The 25,325-nt window shown below is 41.5% G+C and overlaps 1 protein-coding gene across 5 annotated transcripts in view; it reads left to right on the forward strand.

Moving 5' to 3' along the window:
- The window catches only part of ADGRL3 (adhesion G protein-coupled receptor L3), a 437,355-nt gene that overhangs the window by 313,901 nt on the left and 98,129 nt on the right, over positions 1-25,325 (forward strand). For 3 of the 5 annotated variants that reach the window (XM_063455652.1, XM_063455648.1, XM_063455650.1), the window contains exons 21-23: positions 70-238; positions 1,855-1,989; positions 6,333-6,429. In XM_063455652.1, the coding sequence (XP_063311722.1) occupies positions 70-238; positions 1,855-1,989; positions 6,333-6,429 (401 nt within the window). The remainder of the gene's footprint in view (positions 1-69; positions 239-1,854; positions 1,990-6,332; positions 6,430-25,325) is intronic. The other 2 variants (XM_063455649.1, XM_063455651.1) reach the window with 1 other exon arrangement.

The following is a 25,325-nucleotide window of genomic DNA, read 5'->3' on the forward strand; positions in this document are numbered from 1 at the left end:
TTATGAATGAAAAGTGTTTGTACGTTTTGTTAAAGGCTCACGTTTTTTCTTCTGTTTTTTTTTTTCCAGATCGTGGGTTATAGGTGCAATAGCTCTCCTCTGCCTACTGGGACTGACTTGGGCTTTTGGCCTAATGTATATTAATGAAAGCACAGTCATTATGGCCTACCTCTTTACAATATTCAATTCTCTACAGGGAATGTTTATATTCATTTTCCATTGTGTCCTTCAAAAGAAGGTAAACTATAATTTTTTCTACTTTGCTTTTTGCAACTTTTTTTTTTATTGAGAGTGTGTATGCTTTTTTTTGTGAACCAATATTTTATTGAGGCAAATAGGGGAAATCCAAAATATGACAAACATATGGTTAGAAAACAGGTCACATACAATCCTGTACATTATGACAACAGTGAGTTGAAGAATACTTATCATGTGTAAAGGCTGAGCTTGATGGACACATGTCTGTCATATGATTATTGCCTCCTTTTACATAATTTAACGGTTGAGTTAACTAGTGTAGAAATGAACCACAAATTAGGATAATACCCAAACTGCATTGAATGTAAAATGTTATGAAGTTAATTTTAGATAAGATTTAAAAAATACATGCTGAGTGGCAAAAGTGAGCCTAATGCAATGTTTTGATGACCATAGTGAAACTAGTCGAGTAACATAATGGGAAAACCCATTTCTAATTTAGGCTCAATTAGTTTAGAGGGCCTCTTACTAATGGGGGCCACGAGGGCAGGAGGGTGTTCCAACTACAGAGTCTAGAAGAGGCCATTGGTACCTAGAAATCATTTAGGAGATTATAGTAACTACTTAAAATGAACATTAACTGGTAAATTAAAAAACCTAAAGGAACAAATACAGAATGGCCCTGTAGGTAGAGAAAGTCTGTAGGCTTTAACCAGCGTCCTGCCCCACCTTGGGACAAAGGGAACCACATTTTGGGGGGTCCCAGTAACAGGATGGGCCTGCAGAGAATGGGGGCATTCTAGCAGGGGCCAACGTGGCAAAAAATACTGTTCCTTCAACTTCAAAAGCTTCAAACTTATGGAATGTTCCATTCTTGTGGCCAGTCAGCGCTCTCTAAACTGACCAGTGGTCAACCCTTTGTCTTTACGGTAAATACTGTAATTTTTTGTGAGAGGGTTTGGAGGGTGAGAGGGCTTGGTTATTCCAGGTAAAAGTAGATTGTATTTATGAAAAAGTTGTTCGATTTCATGACATAATCATTTCATTGACAAGGCCTGGCAAATGTATTGGAACTCTTCACATCAGTATTCATGAAATCCGGCAGAATAGATAAAATATAAAAACAAGAAACATAATAAAAGCAATAAACGTCTTTTTCAATACAATAAGAATATGGAATATTAATGTAAGAAATGTGTTTACCAAAAGACGTACCTAGCCATAAACCTAATATAATTGTACCTATAAACATAAGAATTATCTGCAAATCATATAACATAAGCACACCATTCTAGTTGTAGCTGAGACTTTCTTAAAATAAAAAACCGAAAAAGCACCTGGATGCAAAGAAGAGAGTGATAGGTGGTAGTGCTAGGCTAGGCTATGGTTCACCTACAATCAGTATATAGTAGACCTCCAATGCTTCTCTACAGGCAGAGCAATATCCATGGCAAAAATGACACGGCGTGTGACTAAAGGTAAGTAAATATAGTAATTTTACTAATACGGGGGACACCTGCTTTTAAATAGCTAGGAATAATTCAAATATTTCTGTAGCGCTCCTTTGACATTGACTAAAGGTTTATTACCAGCAGAATTATTTTTTTATGTTGACTGATGCACATGACTAATGAAGATTGTTATCTTCGTTTTCAGGTCCGAAAAGAATATGGAAAATGCCTACGTGCACATTGCTGTAGTGGTAAAAGTACAGAGAACTCAATTGGTTCTGGAAAATCATCTAGTTCTCGAGCTCCAACCCGGTACTCCACTGGCTCACAGGTAAACAATGTATGTGATCAACAACCTTCCTTCTTTATTTTTCAATGTTTTAGTAATTTTAAAATAAAGGCAATGATGCATGTTTGTCAGTATGAGTATCTTAAAGCTGTACAATCTAATGACTTCAAAGTAGCAGGGCTATCCTGTTAAGTGTGAATTGTTGGGAATTCAAAGTAATGCACTTTACAATTATAGAAAGTGGATATTAGGGGTAAAGAAGGTTAATGATCTATGAAGATTTCAGATAGACATATATATTTTGTTAGGCGTCTTGACCAGGGACTCTAACTGGTGAGGTAGTCAAGCATGGGTTACCCAAAGTTTTAAGGCCGCGATTGTTGCAGTCACCGGCCCGCCGAGCCTCACGGTCGTGCCCGACCGGCACGACCGCTCCGACTACACGAGCTTACCTGCTCGTCGGCGAGCCGGGAACCGCGCACGTAGTTCTTCCGGGCATCGCGCCCAGATCCAAGATGGCGCCGACCGCGTGGTCGCGTCTATTGCTAGCCCCGCCCCCGAGAATTATACCAACGTGTGCGTGACGTCACGACGTCAACGCACACGCACGTTTTGGGGTCAGAGGTCGCCCTCTGACCAATCATAGCCTAGAGAGGGGTATTTAAACCCCTAGCTTTCCCCATTACTTTGCCATGTCGTGGTTTCAGTTTCCTGGTTTCCTGAAAGTGCTGATTCTGTGTTTCTGATTTCCTGGTATCCTGATCCTTGGCGTTTCCCTGGTTATTCTGATCTCTGGTTTCCCTGACTTGGCTTGTTTTATCGGTATTGAGTATTTTCTGGCTTCCTTGACCTCGGCTTTCCCTTTGACCATTCTCTGTCTCTAGCGTATTAGTCCGGCCATTCTAAGGTCCGGTTTACGCTCTATCCTATTATTTTCCTTTTCTTACTTATGTATATGTTTACATAGTTTCTGCGTGCTGGACCACATTACTAGTCGTGACAGCGATATTACCACTGCTCTTACCAGCCAAAAGTAATCTTAAAGGTTTAGCGCAACATAGCCAAACTGACTTGAAGGTTTGAAATTCACACGTCCCTATCTCTTCACACCTCCACCTATTACTTCCTGTCCCCCCTCTCCTCTAGGAATTCACTTTCAATCCTCGACAATTCACACTTTAGTGTAAATTATATATAAAAAACAGGATTGATCTACCGCGCCAGAGTAACCACACAGGTGAAACCAGTGTTTTTCCACATTATGTATACCACGCAAGGTTTGGGAATCCTTTCTGATCTACTGCAGTTCATCTTCTATATTTATTATAGTAAGCGCCTATACCGGTTTCCTAAATATATAAATAACTACTTGTACTATTGCACTTTCCTAAACACTTGTTTTATAAAAAAAATTGAATATTTCAGACTCTGATCACTAACTCCCTTTGTGGTCATCAACAGACAAAAACATGCGTAAGAAGTGATAACACTTATAATTTATCAAAAGTAAGAACTTGGAAATTAATTTAACAAATATTGAGCTGTTTACTCCATCCATAAACAACGCAAGTTCCATAAAAAGGTTGTGGGAGACCCTATGACCAGAAGTATTTGGGGGAAACAGAATAATATGCACTGAACAACTTATCCTCCAGTGTTTGCCCATGAGGACGGGGACCTCCTTGGCCTCAAACTCCGTTGGACTGTTGTGCACTGGGCATTATAGCTCATTATTTATGAAAAAAAGTAATCCCATAGATCTGAAAAGATATTACACACCAAGTAAAGCCAAGTACTTACGGTTTAGCAAAATAATGTTATCCGTTCCAAGTTTGCTTTTGTCAAAGGATATTCAATACATTACTGTGTTGGCTCTCCAAATGGATTAGCACTGAGATTGCTAGGCTTGCCTTTTCTTGGTATGTACAGTAGCAGTAGGTTGTATATTTCTCTGCTTATAAGGGCCATAAATGCATTCTAAACCAGGCTGAAAATATGGATTGGTGCTTCTGATTTCTGTGACCTCTGAGCTTCTACAAAATGTATTTTATGTCAAAGATAGTATGCCTTTTATATCTAATGACCTGAAATAGAATTGCTTCCAAATACATGTCACAAAATTATGCATTATGTTATAACCTACAGTTGAATATAGATCCCATAATAAATAATAGAAATGTGTTTTGCCTGCTCACTCATGTTTTCTTTAAAAATGGTATATATATTACCAATTCTCTATGGGCATGCAAACATTTGAGCACAACTGTATACATACTGTTGCTTTTTTCATATATGTTTGCATAATGTTACCCATACGTAGTGTGGATTGACACTTTGTATCTGTTCAATTCTCCATATTAGGTTCTGTAAGGATTTGAAGGATTTTAAAGGTTCAGTCCAACCAAAAAGAGTGTTTTAATAAAACTCTGGTTTTGGATGGAGTATGCCCCTTCCCACCCCATACCCTCCACAACTCTCTTTAAAAAAAAATGTACGAAATCTAAAATTTACCATGCCAAGGCCAAATTGTTCCTGCTGCCCAATCCTCCTCCATTGATGTTACTCCCCCTTACTAGAGAGGGATAGAAGTCTCAGAGGAACATCTGAGGTGGGAACCTGGGCTGCATGTGGGGACAACATGCAGACAACAGACACTCAACATAAAGAGAATTAGCATAAGATGCCAGAGATGGAGTTACTCTCTCAGAAGCAATGTGCTTAATAACTGTATGTGCAGTGATTAAAACTGAAACACTGCAAATGCAGGCTCCAGGTACTATGACCAATTCAAATCACTGAAGTAGTCGTGGTGCGTAGAGCAAACCTTTAACTTTAACAGACTTCACATAACAGAACATAACCGATTGCATCATTAAAAGTAAAATAGTCATATAGCTCTTTCTAGAGTGTATCTTATTTTATGGTAAATGATGCAAGTCATTGATCATGCTTTTAGAGGTATTATTTGTTGTTACTGTGATCCTTTATAGCATTAAAGTGGATTTTTACCAACTGGGGTCTATGCATAATATGCAGAGACCCCCAATGATGACATCTCCACCTGGAGACTAGTGGGCAGTCGAGGAGGGTGGGCGTTGGGCAGGCGAAGGTAAGATTTATTTACTTTAACCTCTCTGATGCAGACGCCACCTTCCTCTTCCTGCCTACTTCTCTTCAGCTCTTGGCGCATCAGCTGCCAGGAACTGACATCAGCGATATACTCGTTGAGGTCAATGTAGCATCCCATGAGACTGCAGGATCTTCCATAGAGAGAGCTTTATTTTGCTACATCTAGTGATGCTGGAAGAAATGGCAAGCTTGAAGTTGATAGCTCCGTCTAGTGTAATTTTTTGTCAGACATAGAAATAATAGTGAGACTTACCAACTTTGTTTCAGTATATCTTTCAAATTTATTGGAATTTCAGTGAACTTCCACCACAGGCAATATGAGTATTTCATAAAGATTCTATCTTTAAGAGAGGAGCTTGCCTACGTATAGATTTTGCATTAGAGATAAAAATATGTGTACAAAAAATAGATGGGACTAGAGAAGACAGGTTGGGATGAAGGAAAAGTAAATATTAGTCAAAGAAAGAAGAACACACTAGATTACAGGGGTGAAGAAGGAGAGGGCAGGAAAAAGGTGAGTTCAGAGGTAGTTTGAGTGACTGCAGGGGAAAGAAGGATCATGCAGAAGACAAAGAGAAGAAAGAAAGATTTGTTCTAAAGTTTGATCTCTTAAATTTGGACTGGTATTTAAAGGACCACTATAGGCACCCAGACCACTTCAGCTTAATGAAGTGGTCTGGGTGCCAGGTCCATCTAGGATTAACCCTGCCTGCTGTAAACATAGCAGTTTCAGAGAAACTGCTATGTTTACACTAGGGTTAATCCAGCCTCTAGTGGCTGTCTCATTGAGAATGCTTTACTATGGACTGGCTGAATGCGCGCGCGGCTCTTGCCGCACATGCGCAATCAGCCGATGACGTCGGAAGGAGGAGGAGAGTCCCCGGCGGGAGGGGGGCCCAGAGGGTGAGGGGGACCCAAGGACCCTATAGAGCCAGGAAAACAAATGTTTTCCTGGCACTATAGTGGTCCTTTAAGCCAACTTTACATTGGTGGAAGCAAAGGAAAGTCTAATACCAAGTAAGGTATAGAGAAGAGATCTGTACCACTGGGTGAGAGGATATAATAGAAAGTTGGAAACTCTACAAACTGCAACAGTACTATGAGACGACAGAAATATTCCAAGTTTTACCTGCAAGCCACAGGCAACTACTCAAATTAACTCATAGACAATCTAAAAAAATATATATACGGTTGTTTTTTATGCATGTTGGGAAACGCAAAAGAAAACAAAAAAGTTACAACAAATTTCTCATTTTTCTTTCTAGAGTCGAATTCGAAGAATGTGGAATGATACCGTTAGAAAGCAGTCTGAGTCTTCCTTTATTACCGGGGAAATAAATAGCTCAGCTTCTCTTAACAGAGGTAAATATAACCCTATAATGTATGTAATTATCTTTAATATATACAAATTATGCCATTTGCAATTTTTGCCCTATTGCTTTATATTTATAGATAATGACTAAACGTACAATTTGCTTACAGTGTGTATAGGTGCATATATTATATATATTATGATGCAGTGATCATTTCATGCTTCTTTGACTTACTACTTGTCAATTTAAATATATAAATACACTTAGAGCTATTTGTGTGTATATAAAATCATGCTTCACTGTGAATACAAATAGTTTGAGGTTGCTTTTTACATAGAAGAGAATATATCCTTGTTTTTTATGGTTTTCACAGCCTTTTGAGTTGGTTGGGCATGTGCTCCTGTTGAGGTTTTGTTAATGATGCCACAAGTGAGCTAAACTTTGTGTGACATGCAGCGTAGTCTGCATGTTTCCTTGTTGGTGTACACCATGATGTATGTTGTTACTGGAGCACAGGAGAAGCCTGGGTTATTTTATGTCTTGTCTTAATAGGTATTGTATTTGTTTATTCTCTTGTTCCTTGTATCCCTTGTATTTATCGTAAGCTACAGATGGGAGTTTGTGGAGCCAGGCTTCAAAGTCCCTTTAAAGTTGGATTTTTTGCCACTAAATCTGGCACTGAAAATCCTACATCTATATTTAAGAAGGGGGAATTAGTCAATCTCCCAATTCAACTGTTCACAAAACCACCAGTGTAACGAGTCACCCTGTATATGTGTGTGCACTTTTGACCCAAATAAAGAGTGTTTACAGTTACTTGGCCTCATTTTGTGAGCTGGGAAGACAGTTTTTCTATTGTAGGGACTGCCATAATCACTTGGATTATTTCACTTATATTCATGGCCAGATTAGCATAAGGGTTTTTTGTAGCTGAAGCTCCAAGCCCACACATTGTAATAGGCTCATGCTGTCTGTAGATTTTCTAGTGTTCTGCTATCCTGAAATGCTGGTACCATTGTCATTGCTTATGGCCAGGCAGGCACATATGTCCTCCATGGTTTGGCAGAGCATCATGAGAAACACTGTTCATAAAACCTAAAGAGCACCTAAGGTAGAACCTTAAGATGGTAACCTCCTTTTCTCCCATGTCTCTGTGCTTCAGCCTGCTTTCAAAGATTTATGTTTTATGCTTTACATTTTCCGTTTGAGTTTCGGTCAGCTTAAGAAAGGACCCAGAAATGTTCTGGTTATTGCACATTACTCAAACTTGTTGGTATGTGGTCATTTTCATGTGCAGTCTTGGTAATTAAGACAGGTGAAGGCACAGTTGACCAGCTGAAGACTGTCGAGGAGACTATACCCCATGCAGGATAATATCTAGGTAGAAAAATGGGTGGATTACTCTGGATTGTCAAATAAAGCAGCAAACATTTTAGCTCATTCTATCAATGCCTCCCAACCAGGTGAAAACCTTTCTGTTCCAGCATTGGAATAAGCCTGAAAGAAAATTGCTGACCTAGATGCACTCTTGTATCCCATGTATCTCTGCTTTTTAGACTACAACAGGTGGCCTAAATTTCTGCACTATACATTTTGCCTATTTGAGGTAAAGGTGGATGATATAACTTCTATGCCTGAAGCAAAGTACATGCTTTAACCAGTATTCTGAGAGATCTGAGATTGGGTTATTTGAGAAGGAACCATATGTTATTACATGGAATTGAAGCGAGCACTGTTCCTCTGTTCCCATCGGGAGTTACAGAACGGCCCCAAGATACTCATCTGAACTTAGCCAGAAGATTGTATCTGGCCTGCACTCACTAACCTAGGGTAAAGGCACTACCACACAAGAGAACTATTGCCAACTATCCAAATGGTAGAATGGTATGGTGATCCTTGGATATCTAGTGAGACTCGTACAATACAGATATCTATAACTCAGCAAGAATGGATGCCACCACCCTTCCATATTTTCCAAGTCTTAGTCCATGTCTGGCAACAGGTATCATCCAAAGACCATACCTGGCTCCAAGATCAGTTGGTTCCAGGCAACCAGTCCATTGGGCCACCCAGTTGTTTCAAATAAATAAGCTTTGTCAGATTGCGTGTTACTCCTGGCTTGCACTACCCCAGGAACTTGCTTTACCACCTCACTAAGCCTGGATCACCCAGATGAAGCCTCCACTGACACATGTCAAATGTAAGTGGGAAAAATCACTTATTTATGAACCAACCACCTCTCAAGATATGGGTTTCTTTGAAGTGGATTTTTTTTTTCATGCCAGTTAGATGACAAAAGGCCATGGACTGCCCAGAAGCAGTAAATTATCAAATAGTGCTTCTCTAGATTTCTTTCATAGGTCGGTATAAGTTAAAACATTGATCCAAGTAAATCCTGCTAAAGGTCTTTATTTGCATGAAGTTGCCATGTTTTCAAACATTTGTGACACCAATATATTGGGTGGCCTGTCATACATCCTACAGCCTCTTCACATGGTCTGTGTATCCTTTCAGTTGTTGGCCATGGTTACAGTATGCCTATTTTCAAACCCAGGCATAAGAGCGAGTGATGTATCCTTACCATGATCAGCTATGACACCATGTAGTGGAAAGCTTTGGAACCATTACTACTGAATATGTAGTTGAGTGCATCATTCTCATACATTACAGGTTTTCTCTAAGACCTGGACACCCAGGTTTTGTCTAGTTTGCTTCAGAAGATTTTGTAGCATTTGGGACATCTGACCCATACCACCTACAAACAGTCTCTGTTTAATAATACAATAACAGTTTTGAGTGGTTCAGATATGAATCAAGCTTGGTACGTGGTAGAAATTTTTGAAAAGTCACTGACCCAACATCCCTCTTACAGTGTACCCTAATACACAGATTCCTTTTTAAAGGCCAAGATTAATGTAATTCTTGACCTAGATATAAAAAGAGCCATGCTGTAGTCCTTGTGCCGTGGCAATGGCGATTGTGCTGATGAAGGCCAGGACCACATGCTTTTGTGTGGTCTACAGGAGGCTTAATGATTTTATTGTATGCCATATTTAACCTTGATGGCTTTCTAGACTGATTTGTTGTGAACACTCTAGAACTGAGGCAGGAACACATGCAGATCACTCACAATCATGACATAAAGATCAACAGCAACATTATCCCACTGCCAGTTTTTGGTGATACTTTTTGGGATGTAATATTGTGTAGCTTCTTTTTAGACATCCTTGGACTTAACTCCTTGTGAGGCTGTAATGCTATACATGTGTCTACCTTAATTATATCACATCTACAGCTAAATATGGAAAAGTCTTTTAGGTCAAATTAATGTGTTACTTGCCAGGTAAACTGCAGAGCTCATCCTCTGAGATACAATATCTAGTGAATTTGGTAGGCATAGACAGGGCCAACAAGTGGGAATGCTATTGCCAAGTGCCCATGCAACTTATTATAAAAGAAATATGTTTTGGATGTTCTGGGATCTGCGCTATACTGTGGTTAGACCTGTATGTAAGTGGTCTTACCAAGCATCTTGCAAAGAATACAATTTCCAGGCTACAACCATATTTTCTAGATACACAAGAACATGGACCCTTCCCTGTTTTGCTTTAGAGTTTTAATAATTCAGGTAAACCCTCATAACAAAGAACACCAGATTGCCAACCTCAGATGGAAGTTGTTTGATCAAGAGAATGGCTATGTGACCATAGTGAAATAGTGCTCAGCACTGGTCTGGACAATCCAAAACTGCTGCTCTATCTCTATTTTATCTCCATGGAGTTTACTGTGATCACAAGCAATAACCTGCTCCAATGGCTGAACTGTGTATTTGGGGGTAATCGGTGACTGTGATGCAGATTGGTAATTGCAGAATGTTGGGTTTCTTGGGAATGGCAATGGTTTATAGAAGTAGGACACAGACCAAGCAAAACAAGTGGAGGACAGCTGAGAATGGATTTTTTTGGCACTGGCTTCTTGTTTCCCGGATGGAGGAATGTGGTATTGTATGATACCACATGCCACAATGTTGGCATACACAGTGTTCTGACAAAATATATTTTGTTACAGTACGGGGCATAACTGATATCAAAGTTTAAGCCCGTACAGATTCTCTGTGTCTTTTATTAATTATTTTCACTTAATATGTAACAATTGTTGTCTATTTCCATGTGATGTGTTCTAGTATGGAATCTATTTCTGTTTTCTGCTTTTTTATCCCATGTATTGATGTGTTAGAAATAGGCATAGTTGTAACCAGGCTTAATGTTTCTACTTAGTCTATCATAAGAAACCCTACACCTAAACATGAGAAACAGTGACTGATCCTTCTTCCAACCTCCCTGTGTGCATTGTCCCTAGTCTAATGAGTCACCTTAGATATATAGATGCCATTTTTTCTCAAATAAAATACAAATTCTGTATTGCAACAGACTTAGTCTTGTCCTTGTATGTCGGATCCTGGTGGGGTGTTCCATGCAGGGACCATTTATAATCATTATTATTATTATTTCACTTACGGATAGCGTGCAACAAGTCTTTCAAAATATGAGCTCATGTATGTTATTATTATTATTATTATTGCCATTTATATAGCGCCAACAGATTCCGTAGCGCTTTACAATATTATGAGAGGGGATTTAACTATAAATAGGACAATTACAAATAAACTTACAGGAACAATAGGTTGAAGAGGAACCTGCTCAATCAAGCTTACATTCTATAGGAGGTGGGGTGTAAAACACATTAGGACAGGATGCTTTTAAGGCTGATGCTGCTGCATCCCAAGTCACTCACAAGTGAGTGTTTCCCTTCAGTTAGAAAGGATGTCGGAGTCTTCTGGCTGTCACACGCTTGTTAAGTGTCTTGGTACATGGTTGTGAGCCAACTCTTATTATTTACGGAGCTGTTGCTTTGTAGGCTTCACTAGTGTGGGAATTGCAGTGCCGGTTTCTTTTGTATTCATATTTTTTAATTTAATTTAATTTAATTTTAAAATGAATAAAAAAAACAATAAGTTATAAAACCAATCATTTAAAAATAAAATACAGTATTGAATATAAATTATGAAAGCAGTTACGTGAGCTATTGCATCTTCCTGCAAAAAAATTAAAAATGAAATGTATTACAAAATTGAAACTTTAGGTGGCCAAGCCTTTTTCTACATAAATGATGTATATAGAAAATTTCAAGAATTGCAATGGGTCACAGAGAACCACTAGTAAAGACAGAGGTAGCCCGACATATAATGCACCAATATTCCCCACCAGTAGCTGAACTAATGATTTAGAGAGGGTCCTGGTGCAAGAAACATTTTTGGGCCCCTATCTAGTGCGAGAGTGGCGAAAAGATGGATCCCCATCTGTCATATAACTTCCACAATGCTTTACCAGCTAGGGATCTAGAAGTTGCCCATCCTTTTAGGGTTGTGTTTGTGAGTTTGAATGTAAGTGTGGTTTTGTACAGAGTATGTGTGTGCATATAAGGGTGTATTTGTATGTACTGTTGCCAATGGAATATAATGATGTACTTGTGTGTAGTGTTTGCGTTTGAATGCAGGAGTGTATGTAATGTTTGCTTTTAAATGCGGGTGTGCTTTTGTGTGAAGAGTGTGTTGTTTGTACATAAATTTAGTGTTTTAATACAGGGGGTATGTATGAATGCGGATGTCCATTGTGTGTAGTATTGGGGTTTGAGTGAAGGGCTTTGTTTGTATATAATTTAGAATTCAAGTGTTTATTTGTAATGTTTGTGTTTGCAAGGGTGTGTTTGCTTGTTGGGATGTATGCACATACATACATACACATTAACACAGAGATACACACACACCTTGACACATACACACACTGACACAGACCCACACACACGGGCAAGTACACATACTGATAAACAGATACACACACTGGCATATACAGACACACAGATACACACACCTTGGCAAACAGATATACAAACACAAATACACACACTGACACAGATATACACACACACTGACACACTGATACACACAGATTTGCACACACATACATAGATGTACACACACTGGCAAACACACACAGATACACTGACACACAGATGTACACCCACTTACACACACAGGTACTGACACACAGAAATACACACACACAGGCAACCACACACTAACATAGAAACATAGAATGTGACGGCAGATAAGAACCATTCGGCCCCTCTAGTATGCCCAATTTGTAAATACTTTCATTAGTCCCTGGCCTTATAAGGTGTTCTTGCATGGCAAGGCCACTTACTATTATATCACGTATATATTGTTATTCTTATTATAGCCAAATGTACCACCCTAACTCCTCCCACAATTTTTACACTACATAGACAGTAATATACCGAAACGTGCAGGTTGTTCCTGATCGGTGTGCTATTACTTTGTGGAACATTTCGCCGAATGGTTCACAAAATATCGTCGTTTTTGTGGCAAAATTGGTCCCATAGGAATGAATGGCAGAATGTTCAAAACTAGAGTGGGAGCTGACAAAAGCTAGAGTGTGAGCCGAAAAATCAGGACATGATTTCTAAACTGCCACCACTCACTCATTTTCAAGCCCACCTACACAAATCTTATATCAAAACGTTCGGCTATCCCTGCTGCACTAAAAATGTCCACGGCTAAGCCATAGTCCTGATAGTTTTCACAATATGACCATTTGTTTGCAACCCACGCCGTCCATTGACCTTAATTGAAACGCCACTCTAGCCACCTCAGATTTGAAGGCCAATTTCTAAGCTGCGTGACAAGAAAAAAGAAGAAAGAAAACCAAGGTACAAAATATTGTGAATCACCAAAGTGATAATGTATGAATGAATATAATACAAACTGCAGATGTGTAGAATTATACGGATTCAGAATAGTATAAAATTAAGTAGAAATCAGGCGTATCTCCCTCTAAATTGGGGAACTGGACAGTATAGAAGATCTCCAGCGATGAATCTCAATATGAGATGATGACAAATCTTCTAATGCACTCCAAATACAGAAAAGAAAATAGATAGTGCAGATGGTATAAAAAATTAACAATTTAATTGCATATATTGCACTTACAATGTGTCAGAGTAAAATCAGCTTGTCTCCACACTAGGTGGTATTCATAAGCAGCAACTGAACCAATCAGGATGTAGGATCAGGAACAGTAGTAGCAGCACCAAACAATGTACAAATGAAATAAAAGTTCGGTATAAAAAACAAATTTATTTATTTTATTTATTTTATTTGTTTTTTATTTATTTATTTATTTATTTATTTTTATTTTATTTATTTATTTATTTATTTTATTTTATTTATGTATTTATTTTTATTTGTTTTTTATTTATTTATTTATTTTATTTATTTATTTATTTATTTTATTTATTTATTTATTTATTTTATTTGTTTTTTATACCGAACTTTTATTTCATTTGTACATTGTTTGGTGCTGCTACTACTGTTCCTGATCCTACATCCTGATTGGTTCAGTTGCTGCTTATGAATACCACCTAGTGTGGAGACAAGCTGATTTTACTCTGACACATTGTAAGTGCAATATATGCAATTAAGTTGTTAATTTTTTATACCATCTGCACTATCTATTTTCTTTTCTGTATTTGGAGTGCATTAGAAGATTTGTCATCATCTCATATTGAGATTCATCGCTGGAGATCTTCTATACTGTCCAGTTCCCCAATTTAGAGGGAGATACGCCTGATTTCTACTTAATTTTATACTATTCTGAATCCGTATAATTCTACACATCTGCAGTTTGTATTATATTCATTCATACATTATCACTTTGGTGATTCACAATATTTTGTACCTTGGTTTTCTTTCTTCTTTTTTCTTGTCACTGAATTTTGAGTGTTTATAAGGGTACACTTGTAAACCTAGGGTACTGTGTGCTATATAGATACTGACGGTTAACCTTTTGTCAATTTCTAAACTGCAACTGTGCCTTTATTTTTTATATTTCAGAGACATACTATGCATCAAAATCTAGGTCTGGGTCTTGTGATTCTCACAATTCTCTTTACTATAGGATTTATAGTTTTTAAACTACGACCATTTGAAGATGGCAACCGCCAGTGAAGTGAGCAATTTGGAGCAGTTTGTTTTTAACCGCTCTTCTCTGCCCTTGCTGTAGAGTGAGTTGCCATAGGAACCCAGGTATGTGAGCAGCCAGCAAAGTGTTCCGGAACACAGAGGTTGCTAGATGAAACACATTCTCTAAACTGCTGTCATTCCTACAGTTTTGATAACACAAAAATGAGCACTATCACATTTAATAAATATATTTCCATGTTAGTCAATTCGTTATACCTGTAACAGAAAAACAGTAACATACAATGTTACAACAATACAGCTAATCAATGTTTCATAAAGTTACTCTGCCCAGTCCAACCTTTCCACAGTTACTCCAGCCACTCCAACCACACAACAGTTACTCAAGCCACTCCACCCAGTTACTCCACCCACTCCAGTTGTGAGGTCTCACAGGTCTCAAGTGAGGTCTCACCAGTGTTCTGTACAATGGAATGAGCACTTCCCTCTTTCTACTGCTAATACCTCTCCCTATACAACCAAACGTTCTGCTAGCATTTCCTGCTGCTCTATTACATTATCTGCCTACCTTTAAGTCATCAGAAATAATCACCCCTAAATCTCTTTCCTCAGATGTTGAGGTTAGGACTCTATCAAATATTCTGTACTCTACCCTTGGTTTTTTTTACATCCAAGATGCATTATCTTGCACTTATCCACATTAAATGTCAGTTGTTTGAACTCTGACCATTTTTCTAGTTTACCTCCTAGATCATTTGCCATTTGGCTTATCCCTCCTGGAACATCAACCCTGTTACATATCTCAGTATCATCAGCAAATAGACATACCTTACCATCAAGGCCTACTGGAATATCACTCAGGGCCGCCATCAGGGGGTGACAACCATGACTGTTGTCACGGGCCCGGCGGCCCTGGGGGGCCCGGACTGCTCTGGCAGTCCTGGGCCCCACTTTCCCTCTCTGCACACATAGATCGCGAATATCGCGATCTATGTGTGCAGCCGCGGGCCCCCGGCTTCCTGTTACCGCAGAGGGGGCCCAGGCAGCACACAGCCTCTTCTCTTCTCCTCTCTGCTAATAACTCACGCGAGACCCGGTTGCCATGGCATAGCTCCGCGTTTATTGGAGGAGAGAAGAGAAGAAGCTGTGTGCTGCCTGGGCCCCCTCTGCGGTAACAGGGAGCCGGGGAGGGGGCCCCCACCGGACCACCAGGGATGGAATCTCCCCCCCACCGGACCACCAGGGATCATGGAATCTCCCCCCCCCCCCCCTCCCCCCCTGGACAAAGGTAAGCAGGGAGGGGGGAGAAACCATTTAATTAAATTTTTTTTTTTTTTTAAATGTATGTGAAAATGCCCCTTCCTCCCCCTCCCCCTTCCCCCCAGATTGCACATTTACACACACACTGCATACACTGACACAACACACACACACACTACATACACTGACACAACACACACTGCATACACTGACACAACACACACACACTACATACACTGACACAACACACACTGCATACACTGACACAACACACACTCTGCATACACTGACACAACACACACTGCATACACTGACACAACACACACTCTGCATACACTGACACAACACACACTCTGCATACACTGACACAACACACACTCTGCATACACGAGACACAACACACTCTGCATACACTGACACAACACATACACTGACACAGCACACACTGCATACACTGACACAACACACTCTGCATACACTGACACAACACACACACACACTACATACACTGACACAACACACACACTGCATACACTGACACAACACTTACACTGACACAACACACACTGCATACACTGACACAACACACACTCTGCATACACTGACACAACACACACTCTGCATACACTGACACAACACACTCTGCATACACTGACACAACACACAATGCATACACTAACACAACACACACACTGCATACACTAACACAACACACATACTGCATGCACTAATACAACACACACTGCATACACTAATACACTAATACAATACACTACACACACTGCATTCACTAATACAACATGCACTCTGCATACACTACACACTAACACACTCACTGCATCCACTATACTGACACACTCTCTGCATTCACTACACTAACACACTCTCTGCATTCACTACACATTAACACACACTCTGCATTCACTACACATTTACACACACTCTGCATTTACTGCACTAACACACACACTACATTCATTACACTGACACACTCTGCATTCACTACACTGACACACTCTGCATTCACTACACTGACACACTCTGCATTCACTACACACTAACACACACTCTGCATACACTGACACAACACATACACTGACACAGCACACACTGCATACACTGACACAACACACACTGCATACACTGACACAACACACTCTGCATACACTGACACAACACACACACTACATACACTGACAAACACACACACTGCATACACTGACACAACACGTACACTGACACAACACACACTGACACAGCACACACTGCATACACTGACACAACACACACTGCATACACTGACACAACACACACTCTGCATACACTGACACAACACACACTCTGCATACACTGACACAACACACTCTGCATACACTGACACAACACACAATGCATACACTAACACAACACACACACTGCATACACTAACACAACACACATACTGCATGCACTAATACAACACACACTGCATACAATAATACACTAATACAATACACTACACACACTGCATTCACTAATACAACATGCACTCTGCATACACTACACACTAACACACTCACTGCATCCACTATACTGACACACTCTCTGCATTCACTACACTAACACACACTCTGCATCCGCTACACACTAACACACTCTCTGCATTCACTACACATTTACACACACTCTGCATTCACTACACATTTACACACACTCTGCATTTACTGCACTAACACACACACTACATTCATTACACTGACACACTCTGCATTCACTACACTGACACACTCTGCACTCACTACACTGACACACTCTGTATTCACTACACACTAACACACACTCTGCATTCATTACACACTAACACACACTCTGCATTCACTACACACTAACACACACTCTGCATTCATTACACACTAACACACACTGCATTCACTAAACTATGCACACACTCTGCATTCACTAAACTATGCACACACTCTGGATTCACTAAACTATGCACACACTCTGGATTCACTATACTGACACACACTCTGCATTAACTGTACACACAACATCCACTACACAAACACTCTGCATTCACTATACACAGACACTGTGTCTAATACACACACTACAGACACTGCATCCACTAAACACATTTCATCTAGTACATACAAACACTACATCCACTACACAAACACACACTACATCACTGTACACACACTACATCCACTACTCAAACGCACTCTGCGTTCACCATGAACACTGCATCCGCTACACAAACACACACTCTGCATTCACTGCACAAACAGTATCTAATACACACAAACACTACATCCATTACACACATTCTAATTCACTTCCACTATACACACCACATTCAGTCCTGCATCAATGTCAGCGGACTAGGTAGGGCGTGGGTGGGCCCGGGAGGGAGCGGGCGGGGGGGGGGGGGGGGGGGCAGACTTTGTGCTTTGTCAGGGGCCCCAAAATTTCTGATGGCAGCCCTGATATCACTAATACAAATATTACAGAGACTGGGTCCAAGTACAGATCCCTTAGGTACCCCCACTAGTGACAAGCCCATGCTCTGAATATACTCCATTGACTATGACCCTCTCTTGCCTTTCACTCCGCCACTGCTTTACCCATTCAACAATATTGGAATCCAAACGTAAAGATTGCAGTTTATTGATAAGTCTTCTATGTGCAACAGTGGCAAAAGCCTTACTGAAATCTAGGTAAGCAATGTCTACTGCACCACCCTGATCTATTATTTTAGTTACCCAATCAAACAAATTAATAAGATTAGTTTGGTATGATCTCCCTGAAGTAAACCCATGTTGTCTCTGATTTTGAAATCCATGTGTTTTTAGATGTTCAACAATCCTATCCTTTAACATGGTTTCCATTACTTTCCCCATTACGGAAGTAAGGCTTACTGGCCAATAGTTGCCTGACTCCTCCCTACTATATTTCTTGTGAATGGGCACAACATTCACTAACTTTCAATCTTCTGGGACTACTCCTGTTAACAATGATTGGTTAAATAAATCTGTTAAAGGTTTTGCTAGTACACCACTAAGCTCTTTTAATAACTTTGAGTGCATTCCATCAGGTCCCATTGAGTTTTTTGTCTTTACTTTTGACAGTTGAAATAGAACATCTTCCTCTGTAAACTCATATGTAACAAATTACTCATTTGTCCTTTTTCCTAACTGAGGCCCCTTTCGTTCATTTTCATCTGTAAATACTGAACAGAAATATTAATTGAGGCAGTCAGCTAGACCTTTATCCTCTTCTAAATACATTCATTCTTTTGTTTTTAAAACTAATCATTTTTTTTACTTTCCTTTTCTCATTTATGTATCTAAAAATGTGTTGTCCCCTTTTTTTACTGACTGTGCTATTTTCTCTTCTGTGTGTGATGTGAAAGCTCTTATAACTTGCTTAACCTCTTTCTGCCTATTCTTATAGATTGGTATATCTTCCTCACTCTAGTTTTTTTTTATAATTCCTAAATGCTAACTTTTAGTTGTTTTCTATTCTGGCCACATCTGCGGAGTACCACAGTGGTTTCTTTTGCTTTTGCTTTTACTGACAAGCCTAATGCAAGTTTCTGTTGCCTTCAGCAGTGCAACTTTTAAATAATCCCATTTCTCTTGGACTCCATTTTAATTGCTCCAGTCTGATAATGACTCCTTTAAACATATTCTAATTTCAGAAACGTCTGTTTTTCTAAAGTCTAAAACTTTTGTTTTTGTGTGGTGTGACTCAGTCACTGTTCTTATATTAAACCACACTGACTGATGATCACTGGATCCTAAACTTTCACATACAGTAATATCTGATACCAAATCTCCATTTGTTAACAATAAATCTAGTATGGCCTCTTTACGAGTTGGCTCCTCAACGACTTGTTTTAGAGACAATCCCAGTAGGGAGGTTAGAATATGTGTGCTCCTGACAAAAGCAGTTTTTTTGGTTTTCCAGTTCACATCAGGAAGATTAAAGTCACCCATGATGAGAACTTCCCCCTTCATTGCCATTTTAGCTATTTCCTCAACTAGTAGATTATCTAAGTCTTCTATTTGTCCTGGGGGCCTACAAATCAAACCTACTGTTACTGTGTGATTACCAAATTCTAACGTAACCCAAACGGACTCTGTATTCGCCTCACTAACTTCACTAACTTTTATTAGGCTAGACTTAATGCTATCCTTCAAATACAGGGCCACCCCTCCCCCTTTCTTGCCTTCCCTGTCTTTTCTATATAAAGAGTACCCTGGTATTGCTATGTCCCAGTCCTTTTTCTCATTATACCATGTCTCAGTAACAGCGACTAAATCTACATTATCAGTTGCCATTATTGCCACAAGTTCATGGATGTTATTCCCTAAACTGCGAGCGAACACACAGTTCATATTTTTTTTATATTTGTAAGCACCCTCCTTTTATATACCTTTTAGTTCTGCCACTGTTTCCCACCCTGTCAGAGACTGATGAGTATAAATAAATAAATATATAAAGGTTCAAATTTGCAGAGCAACAACAGCAATAAATACCCCCTTTCTCTGTCCATTCCAATAATCCATAAAGCAATGAGATGGAGTGTTTCCAATAAAATGTGTAATGGTTTTGATAAGTGGCCTGATATGAGTGCTATGGGGAATGGATTTGTGTACCAGGTAGTTGTCCTTAAAATTGTTGCCCGGGAGTTGTTTAGCAATGCATTGAAACTGGCTATTGGCTATTCAAAAACAAGCAAACTTTACCTATCCTCTGTATTTAATAAATAATAAAATTAAATATAGAACTCTACACTGCTGTTACTGTATCTTAGAACTGAGTAACTCCAGCTTTGCTTCCTGTCAATCAACGTTCTAAGCATTATCTATTGCCCTTTGCAAACAGAAACAATGTGATTTGTTCACTAAAATAAGAATTGTAATGAACTGAAATCCCAGTGGTAAATTTTGGACTAGCACAGCCAGATTTCTATATAGCCAGTTAGATTTTTTTTCCAGATCAGCTATTGTAGTCTTTTTTATTTTTATTTTTTTTATTCAGATTTCCTTTGGCTATAGTTTGGAGTTTAGTGGATAACATTTCTGATTCTCCTCATCCAATGTATTATGTGCCCTGGATTGAAATGATTTTTGCTCTCAAATGTCAATTGCTAAATGCTAAAAAATACCCCAAAAACTAAGCATAGCATGAAAAAGGTTAATAAACGTTCTAGGCAGTGTTTAATGTCTTGTTCATTGGTGTATGTTCCACAGTAGGACAATTCCTCTTAAACAGTCACTGCATTTGATTCCCAGCCAATTCCACTGCTGTAACTATGTGTTATGTGAAATTCAGTGAGTCTTGCTGTCGTTTTTCCATTGACATTATTGAATGTGCCTTTTCATTGAAATCTAAGTGACTGTAGGGAATATCGTGATTTTCCGGGACCTATATCCATGTATATACCATGCAATCCTTTATGTGTTCTTTTAAAATAGATTTTAGACATTTTTATTTGGGAACTAATTATGAAGATCTTTAATAACTGATCTACATATTGAACGAGCCATATTTACATATGCTATTTCTTTACATCTACGTACATTTTTATTTGTCTGTTGGTTTTAACAATTGTTTACAAGAGTCATAGTTCAACTAATAATGCACGTGCATTGATGTCTTTCCATAAAATGTCAAATATGAACGAAAAATCTAAAGCTGAATTAATCCTTTGCTTTGTTTATTCTTTATTAAAGGACCACTATAGTGCCAGGAAAACATACTCGTTTTCCTGGCACTATAGTGCCCTGAAGGTGCCCCCACCCTCAGGGTCCCCCTCCCGCCGGGCTCTAGGGGGTAGAAGGGGTTAAATTTACCTCTTTTTCCAGCGCCGGGCGGGGGACTCTCCTCCTCCTCTCCTCCTCCTTGTCATCATCATCGGCTGAATGCGCATCCGCGGCACGAGCCGTGCGCGCATATAGCCAGTTCATTCTCAATTCCTATGCTTTCCTATGGACGCTGGCGTCTTCTCACTGTGAAAATCACAGTGAGAAGCGCGGAAGCGCCTGTAGCGGCTGTCAATGAGACAGCCACTAGAGGCTGGATTAACCCATAGGTAAACATAGCAGTTTCTCTGAAACTACTATGTTTATAGAAGAAAGGGTTAATCCTAGCTGGACCTGGCACCCAGACCACTTCATTAAGCTGAAGTGGTCTGGGTGCCTATAGTGGTCCTTTAAAGCGGCACTGTCATGCCGAATTCCGTTTTTTTTTTAACCCCCCTCCCGCCTCAACTACATCCAATCGACCCCCTAGTCACCCCCAAATGCCCCTATGCCCGCCACATTACCTATTTTTTATTCTTTATTTTCTGCCCGATCTTTATTCAGGGCGCCGCCATCTTTGTGTGGGTAGGTGAAGTCCCTATGGGACACGTCATCTACCCACACTACACAGACTGTGAGATTCCCGCACATGCCCAGTGAAACACCTGGACATGCGAACGGGAATTTCACCTATTCATTCATTCATCAGACAGACGAATGAATGAATAGAAAAAATCAGACGAACAAACTAACACTGTGTATCAGTGTTAGTTTGTTCGTTCAGTTTATTACAAGGAGGGAGCTACCGGCGTGCAGCTCCCTCCTTGTAATATGTAACTATAGAAGCGGCAGGGAGCAGAGCTCCCCACCACTTCATAAGCCCCCCAGGTCCCCCCCTCACTCTATGGGGGTCAATATGACCCCCATAATAGCACAAGGGAGATTAAAATCTCCCCAATGCCCCTACTCGCTATATCGCGAGTAGGGGCATGTCCACTAAACAGTGAGCAGCCTGTGGCTGCTCACTGTAAAAAAAAAAAAAAAAAAAAAAAAAAAAGGGTAATAAGGGGGGGACGGGGGGCCTACTGTCCTCCCCCGCCGGCCCCCACCCCTGGACGGCGGGTGGGGGCCATAATGGGAATGAGGGGGGGGACCTACTGTCCTCCACCCCCCGGCCCCCACCCCTGGGCGGCGGGTGGGGGCCATAATAGTAATAGGGGGGGGGGGGACCTACTGTCCTCCACCCCCCGGCCCCCACCCCTGGGCGGCGGGTGGGGGCCATAATAGTAATAAGGGGGGGGGACCTACTGTCCTCCAGCCCCCGGCCCCCACCCCTGGGCGGCGGGTGGGGGCCATAATAGTAATAAGGGGGGGGACCTACTGTCCTCCAGCCCCCGGCCCCCACCCCTGGGCGGCGGGTGGGGGCCCTAATGGAAAAAAGGGGGGGGGACCTACTGTCCTCCCCCCGGCCCCCACCCCTGGGCGGCGGGTGGGGGCCATAATAGTAATAAGGGGGGGGGGGGATCTACTGTCCTTCCCCCCCCCCGGCCCCCACCCCTGGGCGGCGGGTGGGGGCCATAACGATAATGGGGGGGGACCTACTGTCCTCCCCCCGCCCCCACCCCTGGGCGGCGGGTGGGGGCACTAAGTAAATTCCCCCCCCCCCCCATCAAGGTGACTAGGGGTGCCCAAGCCCCTAGTCACCCACCCCCCACCCAAATAAAAAATGCCCCTACCTACCCCCCTCACCCTAAAAAATAGTGAGGGGGGAATAAAATTGCTAACCTGTAAAGTAAAATTAAACTTACCATTCGACGTCTTCTTTTTTCTAAAATCTTCATTTTTCAGCCCCAAAAAAGGCCAAATAAAAAACCATCATAGCCGTCGAACTAAAAATAAAATAAAAAACCCGAGCGCAAAAAAAAAACCCGACGAAAAAGAAAAAACCCGAGCGCACAAAAAAATAATCCATCTTCACCCATGGAGGGCTCCGCGCAGACTGAGCTCCGCAGGGCGGGGCAAGGCTTATAAAGCCTTGCCCCGCCCTGCAATTAGCCTAAGAACACTCTGATTGGTGGGTTTAAGCCAATCAGAGTGCTCTTTGTCATTTTACAAGCGTGGGAAAGTTCTTTGGAATTTTCCCACGCTTGTAAAGTGTCACAGAGCACTGTGATTGGATGGCTTGAAATCCATCCAATCACAGTGCTCTGTGTCATTTTACAAGCGTGGGAAAGTTCTTTGGAATTTTCCCACGCTTGTAAAATGACACAGAGCACTGTGATTGGATGGATTTCAAGCCATCCAATCACAGTGCTCTGTGTCATTTTACAAGCGTGGGAAAGTTCTTTGGAATTTTCCCACGCTTGTAAAATGACACAGAGCACTGTGATTGGATGGATTTCAAGCCATCCAATCACAGTGCTCTGTGTCATTTTACAAGCGTGGGAAAGTTCTTTGGAATTTTCCCACGCTTGTAAAATGACACAGAGCACTGTGATTGGATGGCTTTAAATCCATCCAATCACAGTGCTCTGTGTCATTTTACAAGCGTGGGAAAGTTCCAAAGAACTTTCCCACGCTTGTAAAATGACACAGAGCACTGTGATTGGATGGCTTTCAAGCCATCCAATCACAGTGCTCTGTGTCATTTTACAAGCGTGGGAAAATTCCAAAGAACTTTCCCACGCTTGTAAAATGACAAAGAGCACTCTGATTGGCTTAAACCCACCAATCAGAGTGTTCTTAGGCTAATTGCAGGGCGGGGCAAGGCTTTATAAGCCTTGCCCCGCCCTGCGGAGCTCAGTCTGCGCGGAGCCCTCCATGGGTGAAGATGGATTATTTTTTTGTGCGCTCGGGTTTTTTCTTTTCGTCGGGTTTTTTTTTTTGCGCTCGGGTTTTTTATTTTATTTTTAGTTCGACGGCTATGATGGTTTTTTATTTGGCCTTTTTTGGGGCTGAAAAATGAAGATTTTAGAAAAAAGAAGACGTCGAATGGTAAGTTTAATTTTACTTTACAGGTTAGCAATTTTATTCCCCCCTCACTATTTTTTAGGGTGAGGGGGGTAGGTAGGGGCATTTTTTATTTGGGTGGGGGGTGGGTGACTAGGGGCTTGGGCACCCCTAGTCACCTTGATGGGGGGGGGGGGGGGGGGGGAATTTACTTAGTGCCCCCACCCGCCGCCCAGGGGTGGGGGCGGGGGGGAGGACAGTAGGTCCCCCCCCCATTATCGTTATGGCCCCCACCCGCCGCCCAGGGGTGGGGGCCGGGGGGGGAGGACAGTAGATCCCCCCCCCCCCTTATTACTATTATGGCCCCCACCCGCCGCCCAGGGGTGGGGGCCGGGGGGGAGGACAGTAGGTCCCCCCCCCCCTTTTTTCCATTAGGGCCCCCACCCGCCGCCTAGGGGTGGGGGCCGGGGGCTGGAGGACAGTAGGTCCCCCCCCCTTATTACTATTATGGCCCCCACCCGCCGCCCAGGGGTGGGGGCCGGGGGGGGAGGACAGTAGGTCCCCCCCCCTATTACTATTATGGCCCCCACCCGCCGCCCAGGGGTGGGGGCCGGGGGGTGGAGGACAGTAGGTCCCCCCCCCCTTATTACTATTATGGCCCCCACCCGCCGCCCAGGGGTGGGGGCCGGGGGGGAGGACAGTAGGTCCCCCCCCCCCCTTTATTACTATTATGGCCCCCACCCGCCGGCCAGGGGTGGGGGCCGGGGGGGGGGACAGTAGGTCCCCCCCCCCCTACTACTATTATGGCCCCCACCCGCCGCCCAGGGGTGGGGGCCGGGGGGGAGGACAGTAGGTCCCCCCCCCTCATTATCTTTATGGCCCCCA

The sequence above is a fragment of the Pelobates fuscus genome, chromosome 5 (genome assembly GCF_036172605.1).
Source record: "Pelobates fuscus isolate aPelFus1 chromosome 5, aPelFus1.pri, whole genome shotgun sequence".
Taxonomy (NCBI): domain Eukaryota; kingdom Metazoa; phylum Chordata; class Amphibia; order Anura; family Pelobatidae; genus Pelobates; species Pelobates fuscus.